At 39.6% G+C, this 22,794-nt stretch overlaps 1 protein-coding gene across 1 annotated transcript in view; it reads right to left on the reverse strand.

Annotated features, from left to right (window-relative positions):
- Positions 1-22,794, reverse strand: part of NCAPG2 (non-SMC condensin II complex subunit G2) — a 54,726-nt gene that overhangs the window by 18,398 nt on the left and 13,534 nt on the right. Inside the window, exons 9-22 of the mRNA XM_038755748.1 lie at positions 21,182-21,277; positions 18,698-18,823; positions 16,989-17,168; positions 14,021-14,173; positions 7,978-8,200; positions 7,637-7,740; positions 6,835-7,008; positions 6,201-6,271; positions 5,272-5,425; positions 4,999-5,172; positions 3,263-3,379; positions 3,033-3,173; positions 1,931-2,030; positions 180-367 (exon numbers count right to left, since the gene is read on the reverse strand). Of these exons, the coding sequence (XP_038611676.1) occupies positions 180-367; positions 1,931-2,030; positions 3,033-3,173; positions 3,263-3,379; positions 4,999-5,172; positions 5,272-5,425; positions 6,201-6,271; positions 6,835-7,008; positions 7,637-7,740; positions 7,978-8,200; positions 14,021-14,173; positions 16,989-17,168; positions 18,698-18,823; positions 21,182-21,277 (2,001 nt within the window). The remainder of the gene's footprint in view (positions 1-179; positions 368-1,930; positions 2,031-3,032; positions 3,174-3,262; positions 3,380-4,998; positions 5,173-5,271; positions 5,426-6,200; positions 6,272-6,834; positions 7,009-7,636; positions 7,741-7,977; positions 8,201-14,020; positions 14,174-16,988; positions 17,169-18,697; positions 18,824-21,181; positions 21,278-22,794) is intronic.

The following is a 22,794-nucleotide window of genomic DNA, read 5'->3' on the forward strand; positions in this document are numbered from 1 at the left end:
GCTTAACAAATACCATTAAAAAAAAAAGATGTATAGTGATTTATAGCCAAGCAGCTTCTCCTCCCTTCTTGTCTCCATTCTCTTTGAACCGGACCCTCCCAGCTAATCACTGAGCACTCGGGTGGGGCCCAGAATACGGCAGCATCTACTATATGTGTATTCGCTGGAAAGACAATTACCATTGCACTTCCTTCTTGTTTCTTTTTGAGACTGCGAACGACACATTCCAACATTTTCTGGAACACCTTCTGCACAGCATCAAATATTACTGTCACCTCTTCATCGGAATAAGTATTGTGCACTGAGAAAATGGCTATAATGTCTTTCAGAGCGTTAAGTAGTACTGGAACACAAAAACTCCCCCTCTCTAGGAAAGAAAAAAGGTAGAGGTGGTGGAAGGATGGACTTTTAGAAATTCAAATATCTCCCAAATGAAATTACAAGTTTAAGAAATCAGTATTACAAGTTTAACATCGGTATTCATTTAATTTTACTTGGTGAAAAAAGCCAGTGCACCTGTAAATAATTCAGCTATTGTATCAATTCCAATAAAGATAATGTTAATACCAAAAAACTCGAACTTAGAGCACTATTATATTTTATTTAATTTTGGATACTTTGGTAATTTTTTAAAAATGGGAAATAACTAAGGGAAATATAGCCATACAAAGTGAGTTTTTAACATCTGATTTGAGATAAATACTGGTCTCTAAGAGATAGTAGCTAAGAAAGTGTCAATTTTCATGGCAACTAAATATGGTCTCAGAAACACAGAAATCTGCAACTACTATTTTTTAATTCATCCACTTTGCTCCTCTATCACTAACCTACTCTCGGTACCCCAATATCGTCTAGCCCACCACCGACCCTTTGCCCATGGTGTCCCTTGGGTCTGGAACTCTCTCCCACTTCATATCTGACAGTCCGCCTCTCTCCTGACCTTCAAAACCCCCTAAAATCCAATTTCTTTGGAAACAAGTATCAAGTGAGGGGAAACTACCACACTGAAAATCTTAAGCAAAAACCAATTACCCAGTAAAGGCATTCTTAACAGCAGTAATACAATAAACAGCCTACTTCTGGGGAAGAGTCACAAGCTCGCGAATGAACTCATATTCTAGTACCACACTGACTCAATGCAGCTTTTAACATTTTGTTTATGAAAATTATTGCAATCATTAAATCTCAATTTAAAAGGTAAAATGAAAGTACAATAAAAGTAATTTCAATCGATCCAAGCCCCTTATCTTGACTTTTGGAAAACTTGTGCCTTAAAATTAAGGTTTGATTTTTGTTAACACTGACCAATAAAATAGTTCAGGCACAGGAGCCTTTCCTTAATTTCGATGTAGTTGAAAAAGGCTCAGTAGTAACAATAGAAAAGTGATCAATTTAGACATCATGAGAATTTCCATTCAAAATTATATTTGCAAACCACCATGATGTTGTTTGAGAGTAATGGATTGAGAAGGAGGGGGAGAATCCGGAGGGAAGGCATGTGGAGAGAGAAATAAAATCAAATGAATTACTCTGAACAAGTACCGAGTGTACCTAATTTGAAAGTATGCGATTAACATTTCACTTCTCTGTGCCTCAGTTACCTCATCTGTAAAATGGGGATTAAGACTGTGAGCCCCATGTGGAACAAGGGCTGTGTTCAACCTATCTTGTATCCACCCCAGCCCTCAGGATAGTGCCTGGCACATAGTGTCTAACAAATACCAAAATAATAATAATAATAATATCAAAGATCAGAGCGTGATGAGGGTGTAAGGCATTTAAAACTAGCTAGCTTTACATAGCAAACATATGTCACTCAGAGTTTAAACACTTTATGAAAAACGATTTTAGAAAGCCTAAATTAAAGTTAGTTTTGCAAAAAGAAATTTGGCGTTGACATAAAACATTTCTCTAGTAAACAAAAGGGTACCTGTTTGTATGATTGCCAAAGTAAGATTTAAAAACTGTAACTGAAATTTGCTGTTTCCCAGGCCGACCATTATGACATCTTTACACACCGTCAGGTAGGCCTGAAGATGAGAATGAAGGCAATTAGAACACTAATAATCACTAATATTAAAAGCAAATGAAATAAAATTAAATAAGAACTTCTCCCACTTAATTATTAATACTTCAGATGGGTAGAGCCTATATTTCCATGAAAATACAGGACCAGAGTCTGATCTGCACTTCTACGAATAATTTAGACCATCTTGGCTCTTTCTGAAAATTATGGAAGGAAAAGAGTGTGCGCTAAAACAAATTATGGAGGAATCCAAATATTTAAATACAACTCTCCTTAATGAAATTCTAATGACTAAAATTCAGTCTTGATAATTAACAAAACTCCAAAACAAAACAATAACTAAAATTCAGGCAGCTAGGAAGGAAAATTTACATGTATCTCCAAAACCTAGATTATATAGGGTTTAAGGCAGTCCTCCAAAATACGTTTCAGAATGGTAAAAAAAAAATGCATCCCTCCATACATCTTTTTCACTGCTTCTGGGAATCCTGTCTATAAATCACTCTGTTGTTCATTGCTCTCTTTACTGGCCCCCCATTTTTAATCTGATACTCCCCCTCAACCTCTTTTAAATTTTTCCGCAGCAGTTATAGAAGGCTAGAAGCCGTTCAGCATGAGGATCAATCAGGTGATGCCAAAATCCAAAGTCAACAAGAGAGATTTGGACGGACTCCAAGAGAGAAACACACACACGCAAACAAGGAAAGGATTTTTAAAAACATATACAAATGTCCTCTTGCTGCTTTTCTACGCTGAAATGAATTCTGCACTCTGCTTCTCTTTTAACAATTCATCACTTGGTATAGGGCTTCACCTGATCTTTTGGCTCAGAGGAAAAGGGGAGCTCAGCTCTCAAAATGCAATTCTCAGAGCGCTTTCTTTTGAAGATGAGACTAAAAATTCCTCAGCCTCCCTTTTCTCCCTTCTTCCCCCTTGTGCCTCTTGCCCCCAAACCCCCAATTCCAAAAATCATTTTTTGGCTCTCAAGCAATATGGTGTATCTAACCTGGATGATTTGCTGGTAAACCTCGCTGTGGTGCGTCAAATGTTCCTCTTCTTCTTTGTGAATCAAAGGGAGCACATTATTTTCTATCCAAATCCTAGTGTCCTCCAAAACCAACATGTAAGTCTTTTCTTCAGAGCTGAACTAGCCATCAAAAAGAGGGAGAATGTGAATAACGAGGTGAAACAGTTAATTAGTTCTTTTACTCTATTAGAGAAACTCTAAATTAATACCTTGTGCTGGAGATGAATACTTAATCGACAATAGAGACTGAAGGCTCGTAAGGCAGTTACTTGATTGAAGTTATGAGACGCTGTATCTGATGACTGTAAAATTGATTCCAAAGCTGCCTGAAATAAGATGGCCCACACTGAAATAGCCATAAAAATATTCAGGGCCTACATGCAGTAACACTACCTACAGCTGATGTCACTGAAGCATATGATATCATAACCTCAAATAATTGACTTGTAAAATTATTTTTAGCTGTGGTTTAATGTGCCCTAAGCTCTTTGCATATATTTCTATTAAGAAATAAAACCTAAGTTGGGAAAATCGAAATTCACACACCATGTTTTTGAACGCCTTGGGGCAAACTTCATTATCTCTCTTCCTAGATAACCTAGTTCAATCGCATGAATGCAACCCAAAAAGATCATCAGGCTATATCATTTTTCCAGTTACAAAATCTAAGTACTCTTAAAATAACAATTTTCAAACATATTTTCCTGGTGGACAGGGACATGTTACTCTCTTAGCTCCTATAATCAACTAAATTCACTTGACATTGAAAAATAAAATATATTAAAAAATCTTCTAGCATTGAATACTTTCAGAGTATTCTGTAAGTGGGGGAACATTTGTCACAAAAATTCTGTAATACACCACCCAATTTTGCATATATGGAGTTATTTCAAAGAACTACGGGTACGAATATTTTCCTTTGTATGACTTGTTTCCTGGACAAAAAGCATTCAACTATAGAGAAGTATTTGCATAACCTCTAGACTGTAAGCTCGCCGCGGGCAGGGACTGTTTCCATTTGTTGTTTTGTACTCTCCCAAGTGTTTAATACAGTTCTTTGCACACAATACGCGCTCAATAAATATGACTGAATGAAAGAATAAATAACTCAATCATAGGTGTGGGGGAATGGGAGGTGGGACTGTATAGAGGGTATGGTATGGCTTCAAAGACTAAATGAGCCACAAAGCCACCATTTAGGGTCTTTTCAGCCCTGAATGGAAAGTCTCAGATCACATCAGTGACCTGGGATGAGCTAGGTTGAGTTCAGCTCCAAAACCTGTGAAGGGAATATCACCTGCCTCCAAGATATGGCACTTAAGCACAATAATGAAGAGAAAAACCTACAAAAAAAATTCTGAATTTGAATAATTAGCAAAGTAAGAAACTACAGTATCACAAACACAGTATTTACAAACTTTTGTTACTTCCTCATTATAGCAGTTTATCTTGAACCATCTACATACTTCTGTATCTTTCAAAAGATAACAGTTTTTATGGCAAATAATGGCAACTTGGCACTCAGGGAAAGAGCAGGTAATGAGAGATTGCCTTGCTTGGTGCTTCAAAACCATAAGCAACTGTGCTCTCCTCCATCAGGAGGACAATTTTTCAGAGTACATGGGCATGCATATGTCTGTGCGCGCATATGAGTGAATGTGTATGGGAGATGGGGTAACTCAGATGAAACCTTAAGACTGCAAAAATGATTAAAACAACCTAATTTTATACAGGTCAATTATTCTTTAGCATACTTTCTTTTTAATTGAAATAAAAACCTTTATTTTAATCAATAAAACTTTACTTAATAGGGTGAAAACACCAAGCCCTTTGTACAGTCCCCTGCACTTGATAAATACCACTGATGATGATTTCAGGTCTTGAAAGACAATTTATCAAATTTGGGTGTGACAAAAAATACTCATGTTGGTACTACTAATATTACCTTTGAAGTTTCAAGTGCTTTCAAAAGGTGATTTAATATATTTGTTGGGGCAGAGAGGAGACAATCTCGATTCTCAGTATGTGTCAGCAAATATTCCGTGTAAACCAATGCTAATTCTGGTCTTGCCTCCCGAGTATCCTGTATCTGTACTCGCCGCAAAGACGTTGAGCTATTCTGAAAGGAAGGAAAAAACAATTTCTAGTAAATGAATTCTCTGAAGCAAATAGGTAAACATCGCATGACAAATCAGAACTTGGCCATTTTTCTGCATACCTTTCTTTGGGGCTGACCATCGGGCAACCAATCACAAATCAGCTCAAGAATATGTCCCACCTGCCCCCAGCGACAAAGGCAATCTATCAGGGAGTGATATTTGTTTTCAGCAACTCCTTGCTCTTGATTTCTCAATGTAGAGATTACACTACAGCTGACAAAAACGACAAATGCACAAAAACTGATTTAATACATCCATAAAAGATGATCATCTTTGCATCTTTGCATCTAAGAGGAAAGTTTCGAGATCCTGCATAGTCGATCATTTCAACGTAATGACTACTTTTTTAAGAAACATTCAGCACTGGCATTCTGGCAATTGATTTTCCAAGACTTACAGGGAATGCATTTCCCACACACAAACATCATCATCATCATCATCAATCGTATTTATTGAGCGCTTACTATGTGCAGAGCACCATACTAAGCGCTTGGGAAGTACAAATTGGCAACATATAGAGACAGTCCCTACCCAACAGTGGGCTCACAGTCTAAAAGATCTGTATAGGTAATGACATCCAGTGCTTAGAACAGTGCTTTGCACATAGTAAGTGCTTAACAAATACCATCATTATTATTATTATTATCTGGTTTAATGCAGCCTGGAAAATAGACTCCTTTGCATTCCCAGAAGATGGGTAGCCATCTAGCAAGGGGCCCCAAAACTCCTCCTTCCACTGGAGGAGGGTCACTGAGACCCTGTGTTTGGCTCAAGATACACACCACCTGTCTCATCTGCAGCCTGACATTCTCCTGACCCCATCCGATGGGACAAAACAAGAAGAGAACATCCAGCAGCATGGCAAGCAGGTGTTTTGCTTTGATTTAAATATTTACCAGGCTGCACGCTTCCGAGAATTAAAATAATAAAGAGCAAAAGTTCTAAGAAAACAGATTACCCATCCACGAATTTTGCACACGTACAGTACCTGAATGGAGGAATAGCAGAAGCCGGAAGGAAAGATATCAGGGTAATCAGTGGAATTATACAGCGATCTTCCTAGGATTACAAAAAAAAAGGATATACATTTTAATACTTTACAGCATTGAATCCCTTCCTATTTTTCCAAAGAACATATCATTGCAAGAATATTTATTTCTAAGTAGTCCAGTAAGATAGTGCATTCTTTAACTAAAACATATTCACATTTTTAAAACATATTTAATCACAGTTTACAGATGAGGAGACAAGGTCCAGAAATTAAGTAACTTGCCCAAATTCATACAGCAGATCAGGATTAGAACCCAAGTCCCCTAACTCCAGAGCCCATGCTTTTTTGTAACATTTGCTTACTTTATCAGCTAAATACAATTTGAAGTGCCTTCAACTCACGCTTTTACAATATTTCTGTAAAACTCCCAAGTAACCATTTTCAATACACAAAAAGGGGCACCTTCCATCTTTGCTCTGACAAGTTTGAAAACAAGAGGATAAACTAAGCACTGTAATATGTTTTGAGGGGATCAAAAGGTTGAAATTTATGAGAAAATGCTATTATATTTTAGTGATGATTTATTACAAACTTCTCAAAAGCTGTCAGCATTGTTAAGACTAATGTTCACCTTAAACACTTTAAGATACCCTGGAATTACAGCAGCAAACTTGCTAATGGTGTAGGCTTTAGCTTCCTTATTGTATTCCAATGCCTTGTGGATGCTTTTCCAAAGAATTACAATGATTTCCAATAAGCTTGCCATGGAAGCCACATCATTTACTGACAACACATCATTCAATACCTGAAAAGCAAGCATTGTGAAAAAAATAGGGATTTTTACACATCAAGTTTGAGAAGTCCTCTAGTCTATTCCCGCCCTGCCTAAAATGAAATTTAAAAGTTGTGACCAATTGCCCTAACAAGACATTATTTACCTCACACTTCTATAATCCTCAACCTCACCATCATCCAGTTACAAAATGTCCAAAGCAACCTTATCTAATAAAGCTATGTCCACAGGGGTGTTTAAAATGTTTAGACAAATTAAAATATAGAACAGGAATTAGAGGGCTCAAACCATTCATTTAGAAACTTGAGGTACTGCTAATAAACATGTACTGTTCTCTTGTCAAATCTGGCAAAATCCTCAAGAGAAGTAGTCGATAACAAGCGGCTCAATTTTCAAAAAAAATTAGTTTCACACCTTTCCCAAAAAAGGTGTTTAAACAGTATTAAGATTGTGACCCTCACAAACACCTGGGAAAGTAAGTTTAGGCTGAGTCTCCTTTTTCATTCATGACTGTCCTTCCACTGAGCAGCTTGAGGTATATGCGAAAAGCCATTTTTCTGCTCAGAGAATACTCAAATGATGCCCCAAAACAATTAGTTATAGCTAGAAGACTTTCAGACAAGTGGTCTGATTTACTTACAGTTCTGTTCTCCTCTTCAGTATCACTGTCATCCTCTTGACAGTCTTTTTCTGCTCTCTGAATGCAAGCATTTAAGCAATGACGGATAGTGTGCATCAACTTTGCTACAATTTTAAAGACAGGGAATCTGATGAATTCAAAGCCTCTTTTACCCCAAGAAATCTTGACTGTTACAAGTGAAAGTGATGAAAAGGGTAATTTTAAGAAATTGTTGGGAGAGGAGACATTAAAACAGGAAATCTAATTTGCATGAATCTGATGTTGACCATGTAACAAGATGGACTTCCATTAGAAAAATGAACACGACGGAGGCTACTTGAGAAAAAAGAAGGGAACGTCACCTATGTTGGTGGGAGCAGTGTACTCGTAAGCATACTGATAGAATTTTCGGGCTGCTGCCGGGTTCATCTGGATTAACGTCACACAGCGTTCGCACCACACCTCCTCTGGCTCATTAACCGGCAGGAAAGAGTTAAAGAGGAGGTTCACTATGCGCCGAGACACGGGCCGCGAATCGATTTCAAGGCGAGCCAGGAGATGCTCCATAGAACACACTTTCCAAAACTGAAAACCGAAGAGAACAAAAACAGTCGATTCCAAGGCAATTTCATGGTATTTCCATCTGTTGGAAAAATTATAAAATTTCCCAAATTCACAAAGGTGGCCTCAGATTGACTTCCTAGTTCAGATACACGCAACTTCCTAAGAGGTGGAAGTGTGGCCGCTTTCAACCTGGGTTGAGACAGGCCCGAGCCAGAGCAAGCACCCGTGCAGCTGCTTCAGCAAAATCGATGGGCAGACGGATCCCGCTAAGCAGCTCAACATGCCCAAAACGGCCATGGCCCACGCGTTGGCCCACTTTTCACTCATTTTCACCTATTTAAAATGGATGCTTGAAACCAGTCCTTCCTTGAAAACTAGGACACACGCCAAAAACTCTGGTATGGTCGGTGAAGGAGAAATAGATGGTGGAATTATGAATCCTACAGCAAATGGCAAGACTGGATAACAAACACTGGGATCCTGGAGCTCAGTTAGCTCATTCACACTGAAGTTCATCACAACACCCCATCACAACACAACACATCACAACCCTGGACAGGGAGAAGAATACTCTCACAGTTGCCCTGGGGTCAGCTAGAACTTGAAAGTCAAAAGCAAGAAGGGTGGTGGGTACAGTAGAGTAAAACCTCTGACAGTGCTTTATTTCAACTGAAAAGAGCAAATCAGCTGCCCCAGAAGATCAGCAGGATGGACTGTAATCAAGAAAAGAGCAGCACTCTTGATGCAGCAGAGTCCTTAGACAAGGTGACAAAAGCAGAAACACCAGGCCTGAACCATCCTCTTGAAAGTTTTAATTTTAAATTCTCTCCGATTCAAATCTGAATCACTCTATTGAATTTTCTACTGCTAGTGGGGCCAGAAAAATGGACATTATTTCCAGAAACATACATCACAGCATACCAATTAGCATTTAATGCGACTTGAATGTTCTGTTCCCTGATTAACTGAATTATTAACAATATATGGCTTGCTCTAAAACTCTAGGCAATATTTCTGATCAACATATTTTATCCTCCATACACCCAGAATTACAGAGGCTACAGTATTCACGTTTTATTCACCTCATACGTGTCAATAGCTTTTCCTGTATTTGGATGATAGAAAGAATGAACCAACAGAGTACTCTCTCTTTGCAGCAATTAGAGGAGTTTGACTTGAATATTCCCAAGGATAGTGTTTTCACAATTTTTAGACTGAATTTTAAAAGTTATACTTAAGTACATTTTGACAGATACAAACAAAGCCATATTCCATCTCGGGATCAAGCTTGTTTGAATTTATCCTTAATAAATGCAAAGATATTAGTAATCAAACAATCAAAGGTATTTATTGAGCATTTACTGGGTGCAAAGCACTGTACTAAGTGCTTGGGAAAGTACAATATAAAAGCAGTAGTTGCAAAAGTATTTACTGAGCACCCATTTTGTGCAGTGTGCTGTAAGAGGCATTTAGGAAGTACAGAGTATAGAAATGGCATGTTCCCTGCCCACCAGGAGCTTACACTTCTAAAGGCAGGGACAAACAGAAACATTTACAACTAGAATGGGCAAAGTAAGCAATTGAGTAGAGACGCATATAATATATGCAAGAGATAAGGGAGGTGGGTGTTTAGATATATGTGTGTGTGTGTGTATATATATATATATATATATATATATATATATATCTTATTTCTTGTGTACACACATACACGAGATGGTACAGGAAGGTGTAAATAAATTCCTAAATTGGCTGAAAGGATAATATTGTTCAAAGTGCTGGAAAATCAACTGGGAAAAGCTTGTTGAAGGGGGTTGGATTTTAGGAAGTCATTAGTCAATCAATCAATGGTATTTATTGAGTGCCACTGTTTTGAGCTTTTGGGCAAGTATAATACAGTTGCTAGATAAAATCCCTGCCCTCTAGAATCAATCATATTTTTAGACTGTGAGCCCACTGTTGGGTAGGGACTGTCTCTATGTGTTGCCAATTTGTACTTCCCAAGCACTTAATACAGTGCTCTGCACATAGTAAGCGCTCAATAAATACGATTGATGATGATGATCATCATCATAGGAACTTACTGCAGTCACCGTTTACAATTCACTTTTGACAGCTTGCCAGAAAGAAGGGGAAACACGACAGGGATAATCTAACACATTGTATCTGGTGATGATGTAAAGGTTCTGAGGGGTAGGACAGCAAAACAAGGCCTAAGGCTCAAAAAATAAAAATATGTAAATGCTGAGTGCTGATCGTGTTGGAAAAGTGTGCGGGACAGAGCAGTGGCTTTCAAGACCCCTGTGTAGTTGGAAAAGCTACCTGGAGGCAAGGGAGCTAGGAACTTAAAGTGGCTCTGTTAGCTTATGGATAAGCTACAGTGCTGCAGAAACTCCATATCCAAATGGAAGTATTCTGAAACATAATAGGGGATCCCCCAATATTTTTGAAAGATTAGTCAGAGAATGGAAATGAAAGAACAAATATTAAGTTGGCAGAGTTGGAATGGATCTATCAATGACAACACAGGCCCTACACTAATTCAGGACGCTGCCTGAAATTACAGTTTCCATGCTAAAAAAGACAGAGAGGCTCAATAGAAATTCAGAATTTCGGTAGAAATAAATGGTTTCAGAGCAATGAAGCAGTACAAAATGATCAGAGTAGGTCATGTATCTGTGTTCTCTATGGTCACACAGAAGAAGGCAATAAAGAAGGAATAAACACTTGTTTATTCAGGAAGCTCCTGGGAGTGTGTTCCCCAGCGACAGATTCCTCAGCTAAGGAAATATACAACTGCCCAAAACAGCACATCATCACTCACTGGGTGACTATTGTAAATGGGATTCAGTGTGAAAGGCAGAGGCAGGTCATTTATTGATGAGTTGTCAGAGTCCTGTTTTCTTCAAAAAAACATTCCAGGTGAAAAGGGGATCTTCAGATGTGTGTAGGGTTTCCTAGGTGTAGGCTGATACAAAAATTCAGTTTTCTACAGAATTTTTAAGCCCATATTTATATAAGTATTTGACACTATTAATAGATTGGGGTCTGGCAGCTAGTAAACAAATCTAGTTGCTTTGAAAAGTTTATCAAAAGCATATTTATCAAAAGAGAAGCAGCGTGGCTCAGTGGAAAGAGCCCGGGCTTTGGAGTCAGAGGGCATGGGTTCGAATTCTGGCTCCGCCACATGTCTGCTGTGTGACATTGGGCAAGTCACTTAACTTCTCTGGGCCTCAGTGACCTCATCTGTAAAATGGGGAGGATGACTGTGAGCCCCACGCGGGACAACCTGATCAACTTGTATCCCCCAGCGCTTAGAACAGTGCTTTGCACATAGTAAGCGCTTAACAAATGCCATCATTATTATTATTATATGGGCATTTATAATGACATCACTGGTCATGTTAGAGTTCAATAATAATTATAATATTTGTTAAGTGCTTATTCTATGCCAAGCACTGCACTAAAGGCTGGGGTAGATACAAAGTAATCAGACTGGAAAGAGTCCCTGTCACACACCAAGTAGGAGAGAGAGAGAGAGAGCAGATATTTAAGCCCCATTTTACAGATGACAAAATTGAAGCCCAGAGAAGTTAAGGGATTTGCCCGAGGTCATATACTAGGCAAGCAGAGGACAGTTTCAAATCCTTCCCCATAACGTATCCAAAAATGCAAAAATAATGATGTAGAAAGTCGAATAAAGAAAGAAAGGCATCTTGACGTGACACCAATGTGTCATCTACCTTTGGATCAAGATGCAAGTACACAAAGAATAATAATAATAGTATTTGTTAAGCACTTACTATGTGCCAAGCACTGTTCTAAGCACTGGGAAGGTTATAAGGTGATCAGGTTGTCCCACGTGGGGCTCCCAGTCTTCATCCCCATTTTACAGATGAGGTCACTGAGGCCCAGAGAAGTGAAGTGACTTGCCCAAAGTCACACAGCTGACAGTTGGCAGAGCCGGGATTTGAACCCATGGCCTCTGACTCCAAAGCCCATTCTCTTTCCACTGAGCCACACTGCTTCTCCAAGAAACTTCAGTGTTCAACATTCTTTACGGCTTTGAGACCTGAGCTAACCACAGATGTCACGCCTGCATTAAGCAGTTCCATCAGCACCGCCTGTACTTGTTTTAGTGAACATCAAATGACAAAAGAATCAATCAATCGTATTTATTGAGCGCTTACTATGTGCAGAGCACTGTACTAAGCGCTTGGGAAGAACAAGTTGGCAACATATAGAGACAGTCCCTACCCAACAGTGGGCTCACAGTCTAAAAGAAGGGATCACAACTCACACTGTCTCAGAATCGACAGCCCACCAGCAATGAAATCATGCTTGTTGCATACAATTTGGCTAGTAAGGATATATGAGGAGATACGATGACTACGTTATGTGAAGTTGAGAAAGTGTAGGGTTCAGTCTTCCTCACAAGATTGTATGCTCCTTGAGGTAAAAGGATCACGTCTAAAAATTCTTCCCAAATGCTTGTTACACCGTTGCCCACCAAGGTGGTGCTCAAAAACCACCGGCTGGTCAGGAGGGCTGAAGGAACATTTTGAAGACATTACCATTACCATCATCATCATCAATTGTATTTATTGAGCACTTAGTGTGTGCAGAGCACTGTACTAAGCGCTTGGGAAGTACAGGTTATGAAACACAACCTGAAACTATGTAGCCTGGCTATGGACAGCTGGGAAACAAGACCAGTCTAGAATGCAGCTGTCAGATAAGGTATCCTTAGAGAGACGACAGGAAGAATGTGACGTCAAGAGATGAATTGGAAAATGGTGCTTGACTCTCCAGGCAGCAATAAATAATAATAATGATGGCATTTATTAAGCGCTTACTATGTGCAAAGCACTGTTCTAAGTGCTGGGGAGTTTAGAAGGTGATCAGGTTGTCCCACGTGGGGCTCATAGTCTTAATCCCGGTTCTACAGATGAGGTAACTGAGGCACAGGGAAGTTAAGTGACTTGCTCAAAGTCACATAGCTGACAAGTGGCGGAGTTGGGATTTGAACCGATGACCTCTGACTCCAAAGCCCGTGCTCTTTCCACTGAGCCACACTGCTTCCCTGTGCAACAGCAACAGCAAAGGATGAGTGCCATTATCCGTGTGGATCGTGGAAGAAATTGGTGGCTCTGTACTTGGTTCTCAGCCACGTCTACATAAACTGATAAAATCTTACTGTCATATCATATCTGCTAAACCCAAGGATAGAATGTGCATGCTCTCTCAAATGTCAAACATATTCAACATGGGGACAAAAGACTAAAATGTGAGCTATAATAAGAGAGCCATTTCTGATAAACACAACTGTAAACACACAATAGTGTTTTGTTAGAGTAGACATTTCACAGTTGAATGGTGATTGGGATTGGAAACATAAATTGCGCTTTAACGAGAAAAAGCCACTGTGGGTTCAGATAACATGATGAAAATTGCTGCTTTCTGCCATTTTTAGAAGCGAAAATTTAGCATCTCTGTAAAATGTTTCAGTGCGAGAAAAAGATATAATTTTCAAAGAGAGCTAGGTTTACTTAAGAAAAACAATACCACCATTCAAATCATGTATCTGTAACATTGAACGAAAATGCCGCGTTAACAAAAAAACTTCAACCATCTGTAGGAAAATTTTGACAAACTACTGGCCAAATGGACTAGTGATTGAATGATTTAAAAGGAGGCATTAGTGAAACATTTGGAGTAGCAATATCAACATATTATTCGCAGACTCCTTCGCTTTTTTGTTTCTGGAAATATTGATAAATTTATAGCTTTCAGAACAAATTTATCTCCTGTCTAAGACCTAGCAAGACCTATTTATCCTACCTTAGCAGCCCTGACAGCTTTAATTTTCAGCAGCATATCAACAAAAGCCACTCGCACTTTCTCGGAATTGTCATGGAGACTGTATTTCAGTGCTGGCAGTAGCTGTTCCAATAATGGGTGGCTTAGTTTGTTGTCCAAAATTGTCGGCAGACACTGCAAAAAGGAGAGACGTACACTTTCAGGAAAAAGAACCCCACCATCAAAGTTCAGGCAAGAAAAAGAAAGAATTTACGCAGCTCTTAGAAAACTGCTAAGCTAAATTACATTTGTATGGATAAATATACCTAATGATACATCATTGTTTTTATACAAGCTTTCTCCAAAAAAGACTTCAATGCAAAACTGGTATCATTTCAAAGACATTATTTTTTCAAAACAAGAGGGAAGCATATTTTAATTTACACTGAACATTTCTAAAAAGGTGGTTTTTTTAATACTTTCATTGCAGTACTAAGCAATTTCTGGGAGAGATTGTTTCCCGTGTACTTTTGAAGCACCTTTATCTAAAATTGTATCAAAGTATAGCCTACCAATGTTAATTTGGCAAACCCACACCCTTTGAAATTCAAGGGTTTTGGTACTCAAAACATTTAAACACACGGATAAATATGAGTTTCTATCAGCAACATTTTCCATTACATTTTAAATGAATATAAACAATTTAACTGAGTTACAATTATAAATTCTTTAATCACAGGCAGTATACGTCCTATTATCCTATAGTAGATTCAGAGGGGCTTCTAAGTTGTGGGGCCCCGGGGCCTCGAGGTGAATCAAATGATCAATCATATTTGAGGACTTACTGTGTGCAGAGCACTGTACTAAGCCCTTGGGAGAGAACAATAAAACAGAGCTGGTAGACATATTCCCTGTCCACAACAACCTTACAGTACAAAGACGGGACACTGCCAAGCTGAAGGAGGGATGAATAAAGTGTGCAAATCCAAGTGCAAGGGTGACACAGGAGGGAGTGGGAAAAGAGGAAATTAGGGCTTAGTAGGGGAAGGCCTCTTAGAGGAGACAACAAGCAGCAGCACTGAATAATCAATCAATCAATCGTATTTATTGAGCGCTTACTGTGTGCAGAGCACTGAACTAAGCGCTTGGGAAGTACAAGTTAGCAACATATAGAGACAGAAATATTTGCACCCAAGGAAGGCTTCATCCAGGCAGGGCAATTCACATCTGGTCATTCCGCATTCACAAACACACAAAGAAGTAGCAGTACAATTTATTGAGCACCCACTTAGGGCAATGAAGTGATCTACAATTATGAAGTACAGAATAATGAAGTTGGATCTCCCCTGTCCACAAGGAGCTTGCGACAAACCTAAAAACGTTTGAGATCTCAAAACAATTCGAAAGCTGACATGAAGGCTGAGGAGGGTGTAAATTTGTGGAAGATAGCTTATGCATTCATTCGTTCAATCTTATTTATTGAGCACTTACTGTGTACAGCGCTTGCGAAGTACAAATTGGCAACAGGTAGAGACAGTCCCTACCCAACAACCGGCTCACAGTCTAGAAGGGGAAAGCTTATCTTGACACAAAATATGACATGCAAATAATCTGGTCTGGACACAGACCAAAAGACCCCGTGACCCAACCCGACTTTCTCTTCTACATTTCCAATCCACGGCTTGGGTGAGTTCCGTATAACACGATGAGCTTACAGTGTAGACGGACTAAGCCGGAGTCGTGAAAGTTTAGGCATTCAGGTAGCCATTTCCCCACCCCGCATCTCATCCCTGGTTGCCAATCCCAGAATAAGAAACTTGCTCTGTGCCCAGTCTACCTAGCTCCACTTTTTCATCATCATCATCATCATCAATCGTATTTATTGAGCGCTTACTGTGTGCAGAGCACTGTACTAAGCGCTTGGGAAGTACAAATTGGCAACATATAGAGACAGTCCCTACCCAACAGTGGGCTCACAGTCTAAAAGGGGGAGACAGAGAACAAAACCAAACATACTAACAAAATAAAATAAATAGAATAGATATGTACAAGCAAAATAAATAAATAAATAGAGTAATAGACTTTGTCAGACTTTGTCCTGTGAGTCTGGGGGGAAGGGGACTTGAGGAGGGAGCGAAGGGGATGCTTAGCCATCTGGACCTCCAGTTCCTTAAAATACAAGCGACCTAGTCCAGTTGGACCAGCGTCTTTCTGTCTCTATAGGGATCATCCTCAAACCAAGTTCTTACTTTGGAAAATTTTTCGAAGTTACACCTTAACTCTACTCCTGTAAATTCCCCATGGGCTTCTAGGGCTTCCCCAAGGCATCCGGTCTTGACAGAAGCTGGGGCCGTCGTGGAATTAAACAATTTGGAGGAACTGTGGTGACTGCAGGCTGCACACTTGTCCATGTAATTAGACTTCTTAAAATGTGAGCCCGCTGAGGGCCAGGGACTATATGAAATTCTCACCTGTATAGTCTTCCCCCGGACTTAGTACGGTGCGCTACACCTGGTAAGCACTTAAATACTATTACTACTACTATTCTCAATTGGCTGCATTTACGCTGATTTCCATTACTGCATAATTTGAAATATATTTGTGTGCTCATTTTTAACAAAATCCTTCTCCACCCTCATGAGAGTTTCACAGACCAAATTATCCTTAAAATACAAACATAGTAAACTCCCAGTGCTCTTCTCACTTGGAAGCTGTACCACTTCTTAAATAAGAAAATAACTTTAGAAAATTTCTTAAGTTTTGAAAGGTAGTCGATGTAATACTATTGGTACAACTACCGCCATTTGATCACAGGAAAAATGATAAAATTGGCCACCTCACCTTTGTTTAGTGAATATATAATAAGCACCGATTGTACTCGGTGTTTGGGAGATTTACTGTTGATATATAAGACGAGATCCCTGCCCCTGAGATGTTCCCAACCATTAAGTGTGAAAGAGATTAAATGAATTCATCCCATTTGTTTTTGCATTTTTTTAAAAAACCTCACCTTAAAAACGGAACAGCGAACATCAGCTGAGCTTACATCACAAGCCAAATCTCCAATGACTTTCTTTAGAAGGTCAGCAAGGATGGTTGCAGGCATCATCTCCCAGTATTTGGATGTTATTTTACTGACACCAAGAATCCCAGTAGAACGGACCAATGGTTGTGGATCTTCTAAAAGGCTCTACATACGGAGGGGAATGGGAGAAAGAAAACAAATACTTGCTCTATTTACAGAATAATACTCTTTCTCACTACGGAATCCTTGTAAGCATTTGTTTCTAAATGAGAACTTTTCATCAAAAATAAAAATCTAAGAAGGATATGAATAGTATTTATTGAATGCCCTTTGTTTGCAGAGGACTGTATTAAGCACTTACCCATCTAACACTTGGCATTAAACTTAAATACTTCTAGTCAATACGACGTTGAGAGGATATAAATTAAATGGACCCAAGAACATAAGTTCTGTAAAGAGTGCTTTCTAAAATTAAAAAAAAGCCTCCTCCAAATAAAACTCTTGCTTCAGGAAAAAAACTGAAGCATTGTAGCTAAAGGGATCGAAAGGGTTCTACCTGCAACAATGCCGCAGATTATTCGACCCCAAGTAAGCGGCAACACATCTGAGCTTCAGTCTTTCCATCTATAAAATGAAGGTAGGAAATCATACCTATTCCTTGCTTGCTAGAGGAAATGGTACAAAAAGGAACCGTAAGGCATATTGTAAGAAGAGGGACAGTCTATACTGAAATGCTAAAAAAAAAGCACCTAGGTTTACAGACACTGACCACTGATTTTCTATTTACTGCAGGGGAGATATCCCACCGAGGTAAAACTGTCACACACGGCTATTAATTTCACTGCCCAAGATTTTTACAGAATAGAAACACTACACAATGAAGGGAAAGAGAAAGAAAAGGTGAATTTATGGCCCAGGAAATCTAAGATTGAGACTATCGGGCAAGGAAGGCGGTCTCTTCCAGCAGATCCAATGCTTAATACTACACATTTTCATTCTGCTCATCAATTCATGTCTCCTGAAATATTACTCCATTCCAGATTCTAACAGCACCAGGTTAATACATTTCTAATACCCTCCTGAGAGGTTCATATACGAGGTAACAATTTAATTATCCCCATGGGTGATGGACATGAAAACCTAAGTCATTCACACACACTCATGTGAACATGCTTAATATTTGATTTCCCCTCCTAGGTGCCCATCTAATAGTGCAGTGGCTTCCAAAATTTCCTGAATGAAGCCCTGTCAAATAGACTTTTCAAGAAATGATTCTTAACGCTCCACGTCCCACAAGATGTCAGGCCCAGCTGTTTGGTCACAAAATGAGGTGTATTAGCTATGCTCCTACAGGGATCGTGCCATCAGTCAGAGGCCACTAGAGTACCTTCTGGGGAGTGTTGGCTTTTCTGGGCCCCAACACACCTCTCTCCCAGGTGCCAAGAATGAATTTGTGTGTTCTCCAGAGGGGCCCTGACATCTTAAAACATATATGAGGAGGGCAAAATGAGACTCTTCACCACTCCACCTTTAGGAAGGCACAGAGCTAGCTCCCCACAAGGCACAAAGAGGACAATCCATGAAAAACCTAACAGCCGGTTTGGAAAACACTCACAGATCTTGTTTATGGGCCAGTGTTTGCTCTAATGGCGACTAAGAACCTGACTTCCATTGTCCAATGTGGGAACACTTACATAAAGTTCATCAAACTGCTTCTGAATTTCGTTATCCGTTTCTACACTGTTCAGGTTGGGATCTCTTAAAGGAAATGCTTCAACAAACAATAATGCAGCGTTTGACCGGACTTCTGAATTTCTGGCCTGTTACAAAAGGAAACAGAGTGGTAATGGTTTAAAAGACAAAAGCTATCTTTCAAGTTAACATTTCAAGTATGACACTAGAAAAGAATTCTCTTGTGAAGGTGACCTTACTGGAGGAACTCTGAGAGCCAATAAATTTATACAACCAAAAAATATGAATTTGCCTTAAATTGAGTTAGACGCTGCAAACAGTAGAGGCTTTCATTCATTCATTCAATCATATTTATTGAGCGCTAACTGTGTGCAGAGCAATCAATCAATCAATCAATCGTATTTATTGAGTGCTTACTGTGTGCAGAGCACTGTACTAAGCGCTTGGGAAGTACAAGTTGGCAACATATAGAGACAGTCCCAACCCACAGTCTAAAAGGGGGAGACAGAGAACAAAACCAAACATACTAACAAAATAAAATAAATAGAATAGATAGGTACAAATAAAATAAATAAGTAGAGTAATAAATATGTACAAACATATATACATATATACAGGTGCTGTGGGGAAGGGAAGGAGCACTGCACTAAGTGCTTGGGAAGTACAAGTTGGCAACATATAGAGACGGTCCCTACCCAACAACAGCCTCACAGTCTAGGAGGGGGAGACAGACAACAAAGCAAAACGTGTGGACAGGTGTCAAGTCGTCAGAATAGAATTAAAGCTAAATGCACATCATTAACAAAATAAATAGAATAGTAAATATGTACAAATAAAATAAATAGGTAATAAATCTGTACAAACATATACACAGGTGCTGTGGGGAGGGGAAAGAGGTAGGGAGTGGGGGACGGAGAGGGGGAGAGGAAAAAGGGGGCTCAGTCTGGGAAGGCCTCTTGGAGGAGGTGAGCTCTCGGTAGGGCTTTAAAGGGAGGAAGAGAGCTAGCTTGGCGGATGTGTGGAGGGAGGGCATTCCAGGACAGGGGGAGGACATGGGCTGGGGGTCGACGGTGGGACAGGCGAGAACGAGGTACAGTGAGGAGGTTAGCGGAAGAGGAGCAGAGGGTGCAGGCTGGGCTGGAGAAGGAGAGAAGGGAGGTGAGGTAGGAGGGGGCGAGGTGATGGACAGCCTTGAAGCCGAGAGTGAGGAGTTTTTGCTTTCTAAACTTTTAAGATGACAACCCGTCTAAATGAATCAAAATCTGATCAATAGTCCACAGTTAAATCTCCTGAATGACTCCTAGTGCCTTAGAAGTGATAAATACAAACACATGCTTGATTAGGCAGTTTAAGTAAATAAAAATCCTAAATACAAATTTGTCCAATATTAATTCATTTTCCTAAATAGAGAAGATTTAGAAATGTGTTGCCTGGAGGAGATTCTCAACCTGAAACTAGCAGTGACAGAACACTAATATAACTTTGTAAAAGTGCATTCCCAATACAAGAGAAAATTAGGTTCAGGAGTCCCAAGTATAGGGAAGTAAGTCACATGGCCTAGTGGTTCTAATCCCAGCTTCATCACTTGTCTGCTGGGTGATCTAGAGCCAGTTGCTTAACTTCTCTGTGTCTCAGTTACCTCATCTGGAAAATGGGGATTAAGTCTGTGAGCCCCATGTGGTACACGGACTGTGCCCAATATGATCAACTTGTATCTACCTCTGCACTTAGTAATGCCAGGTACATAGTAAGTGCTTAACAAATATCATTAAAAAAAAAGCGAGCCATGTGAGTGTGGAGAATGGAAAAATCAAATAATAATAATAATAATGGCATTTATTAAGCGCTTACTATGTGCAAAACACTGTTCTAAGCGCTAGGGAGGTTACAAGGTGATCAGGTTGTCCCACGGGGGGCTCACAGTCTTCATCCCCATTTTACAGATGAGGGAACTGAGGCCTAGAGAAGTCAAGTGACTTGCCCAAAGTCACACAGCTGACAATTGGCAGAGCCGGGATTTTAACCCATGAACTCTGACTCCAAAGCCCGGGCTCTTTTCCACTGAGCCACGCTGCTTCTCTAAATCAAAAAGAAGGAATGTGAGAAATGACAATCCTAATGAAAGAAAAAATGTTCCTAACACATAGTAAGCACTTAGCAAATACCGTATTATTATTGCTGTTACCACAAAAAATATTGATAATTTCAGGATGAGGAAAACTGCTGTGTTTTTAAACTTGAGCATTGTTTCAAGGAAATGCTCAAGGGAATATTTTCTGTAAAAGCAAACAGTAGACAACTTCACCTCTGAATGATATCCTCCCTTCTTTTACACGTGACATAGTGAATCTCCAAATTAAGGCCTTATTTTCAGCCTCACTGCGATTTCCATTTGTAAACTGCAATGTGACCATTTTGAAAAATAGAAGGCCAACTTAAAGGGTTCAATTAAGTTTTCATAAATGTGCTAACTTTAAAAGAATTACCTTTAATCCTCTCCAAAGGATGGGTTGATACAATCGACATAGCATTTCTTCAACTCCTTGACGACACTTCTGTTGATGATGAAAATAACTTAATACCTAAGGGGCAGAAACCACATACGAAATCAGTATTGTACAGCGGCGAGTAGAGAAGAATTTCAAAAGTTAAGTTGCTCTACTCTCCCTAATAGGAAGAAATATGCAGAGGATTTACAACCAGAACTCACTGTTCACAAGAGTTATGGTCACAGAGCTTGCTTAAAAAGCCTCCAGTTAAACCCTATTGTAAAAATAGGTTTAGGTTCAACATTCCTACCACCTGACTCCATGCTACCAAAAGATAAAAATGCCTCCCGCATCTGCCAGAATACATGTCTTCACGTATTCTGAGAAGCAACATGGCCTAATGGATAAAGTATGAACCTGGGTGTCAGAAGGACCTGGTTCCAAAGTGGCTCTACCACTTGTCGGCTGTGTGACCTTGGGCAAAATCACAACCTCTCTGTGTCTCAGTTATCTCACCTGTGAAAATGGAGATTGACTGTGAGCTCCACATTGGGCACGGACTGTGTCCAACCTAATTATCCTGTATCTACCCCAGTGCTTAGCACAGTGCCTGTCACATAGTAAGTTCTTAACAAATACCATAAAAAAAGAGAAAAGGCAGTGCTTTAATAGAACCGTGATTTCCGGAACCTTCCCGGTTTAAAAGAGGGCCTATTTGATTGTCATTTGTGGTTTCACACAAATAAGTGAACCAAAGAAGTTACCATGGATAAGTGAAATCATGAGCAAGAAATCCTCAAATGTCACAGTATAGATGAATGTCACCTAACAGACAATCCTTGGTCAAGAAAGCACCTGAAAAATCGTAACTCTCACAGCCTTTATTTTTAAGTCTTTAAATGTAACAATACTAGAATTGATGTAGTTAAAGAATATCGGTCTTCCAACCTATTCTGTAATGAGATGAAAACAATGGCAAAAAAACCCAACAAAACCCAGCAGAACTGCAAGCTGTACTGATCGGCAATAAGCTGCAGCTGCCTCTGGAGTCAATTAGAAGGAGTTTTGAGGTTGTTTTTTCAAAGAACAAAAGGATTTATCTTGCCCGGCTTCTTCCACCCTAACCCCTCTTCTCTCTCCCTCTGAGTTGACATTGTCCAAATGTATCCTCTTTCCAGCCCTTACAGCGTTATCACTACTGCAGCATCCTCCCTCCTCCCCTTTCACACATAAAATGTAGAAAGGAAAAGAAAAATAATTAAATATGCCTTTATGGAAAAACGCTCTATATGTATCTAGAAGCAGCGTGGCTCAGTGGAAAGAGCCCGGGCTTTGGGGTTAGAGGTCATGGGTTCAAATCCCGGCTCCGCCACTTGTCAGCTGTGTGACTTTGGGCAAGTCACTTAACTTCTCTGGGCCTCAGTTACCTCCTCTGTAAAAATGGGGATTAAGACTGTGAGCCCCCCCGTGGGACAACCTGATCACCTTGTAACCTCCCCAGTGCTTAGAACAGTGCTTTGCATATAGTAAGCACTTAATAAATGCCATTAGTATTATTATTATTATTATTCTCTGTGCCTCAGTTATCTCATCTGTAAAATGGGGATTAA

The sequence above is a fragment of the Tachyglossus aculeatus genome, chromosome 13 (assembly GCF_015852505.1).
Source record: "Tachyglossus aculeatus isolate mTacAcu1 chromosome 13, mTacAcu1.pri, whole genome shotgun sequence".
In the NCBI taxonomy this organism is placed as follows: domain Eukaryota; kingdom Metazoa; phylum Chordata; class Mammalia; order Monotremata; family Tachyglossidae; genus Tachyglossus; species Tachyglossus aculeatus.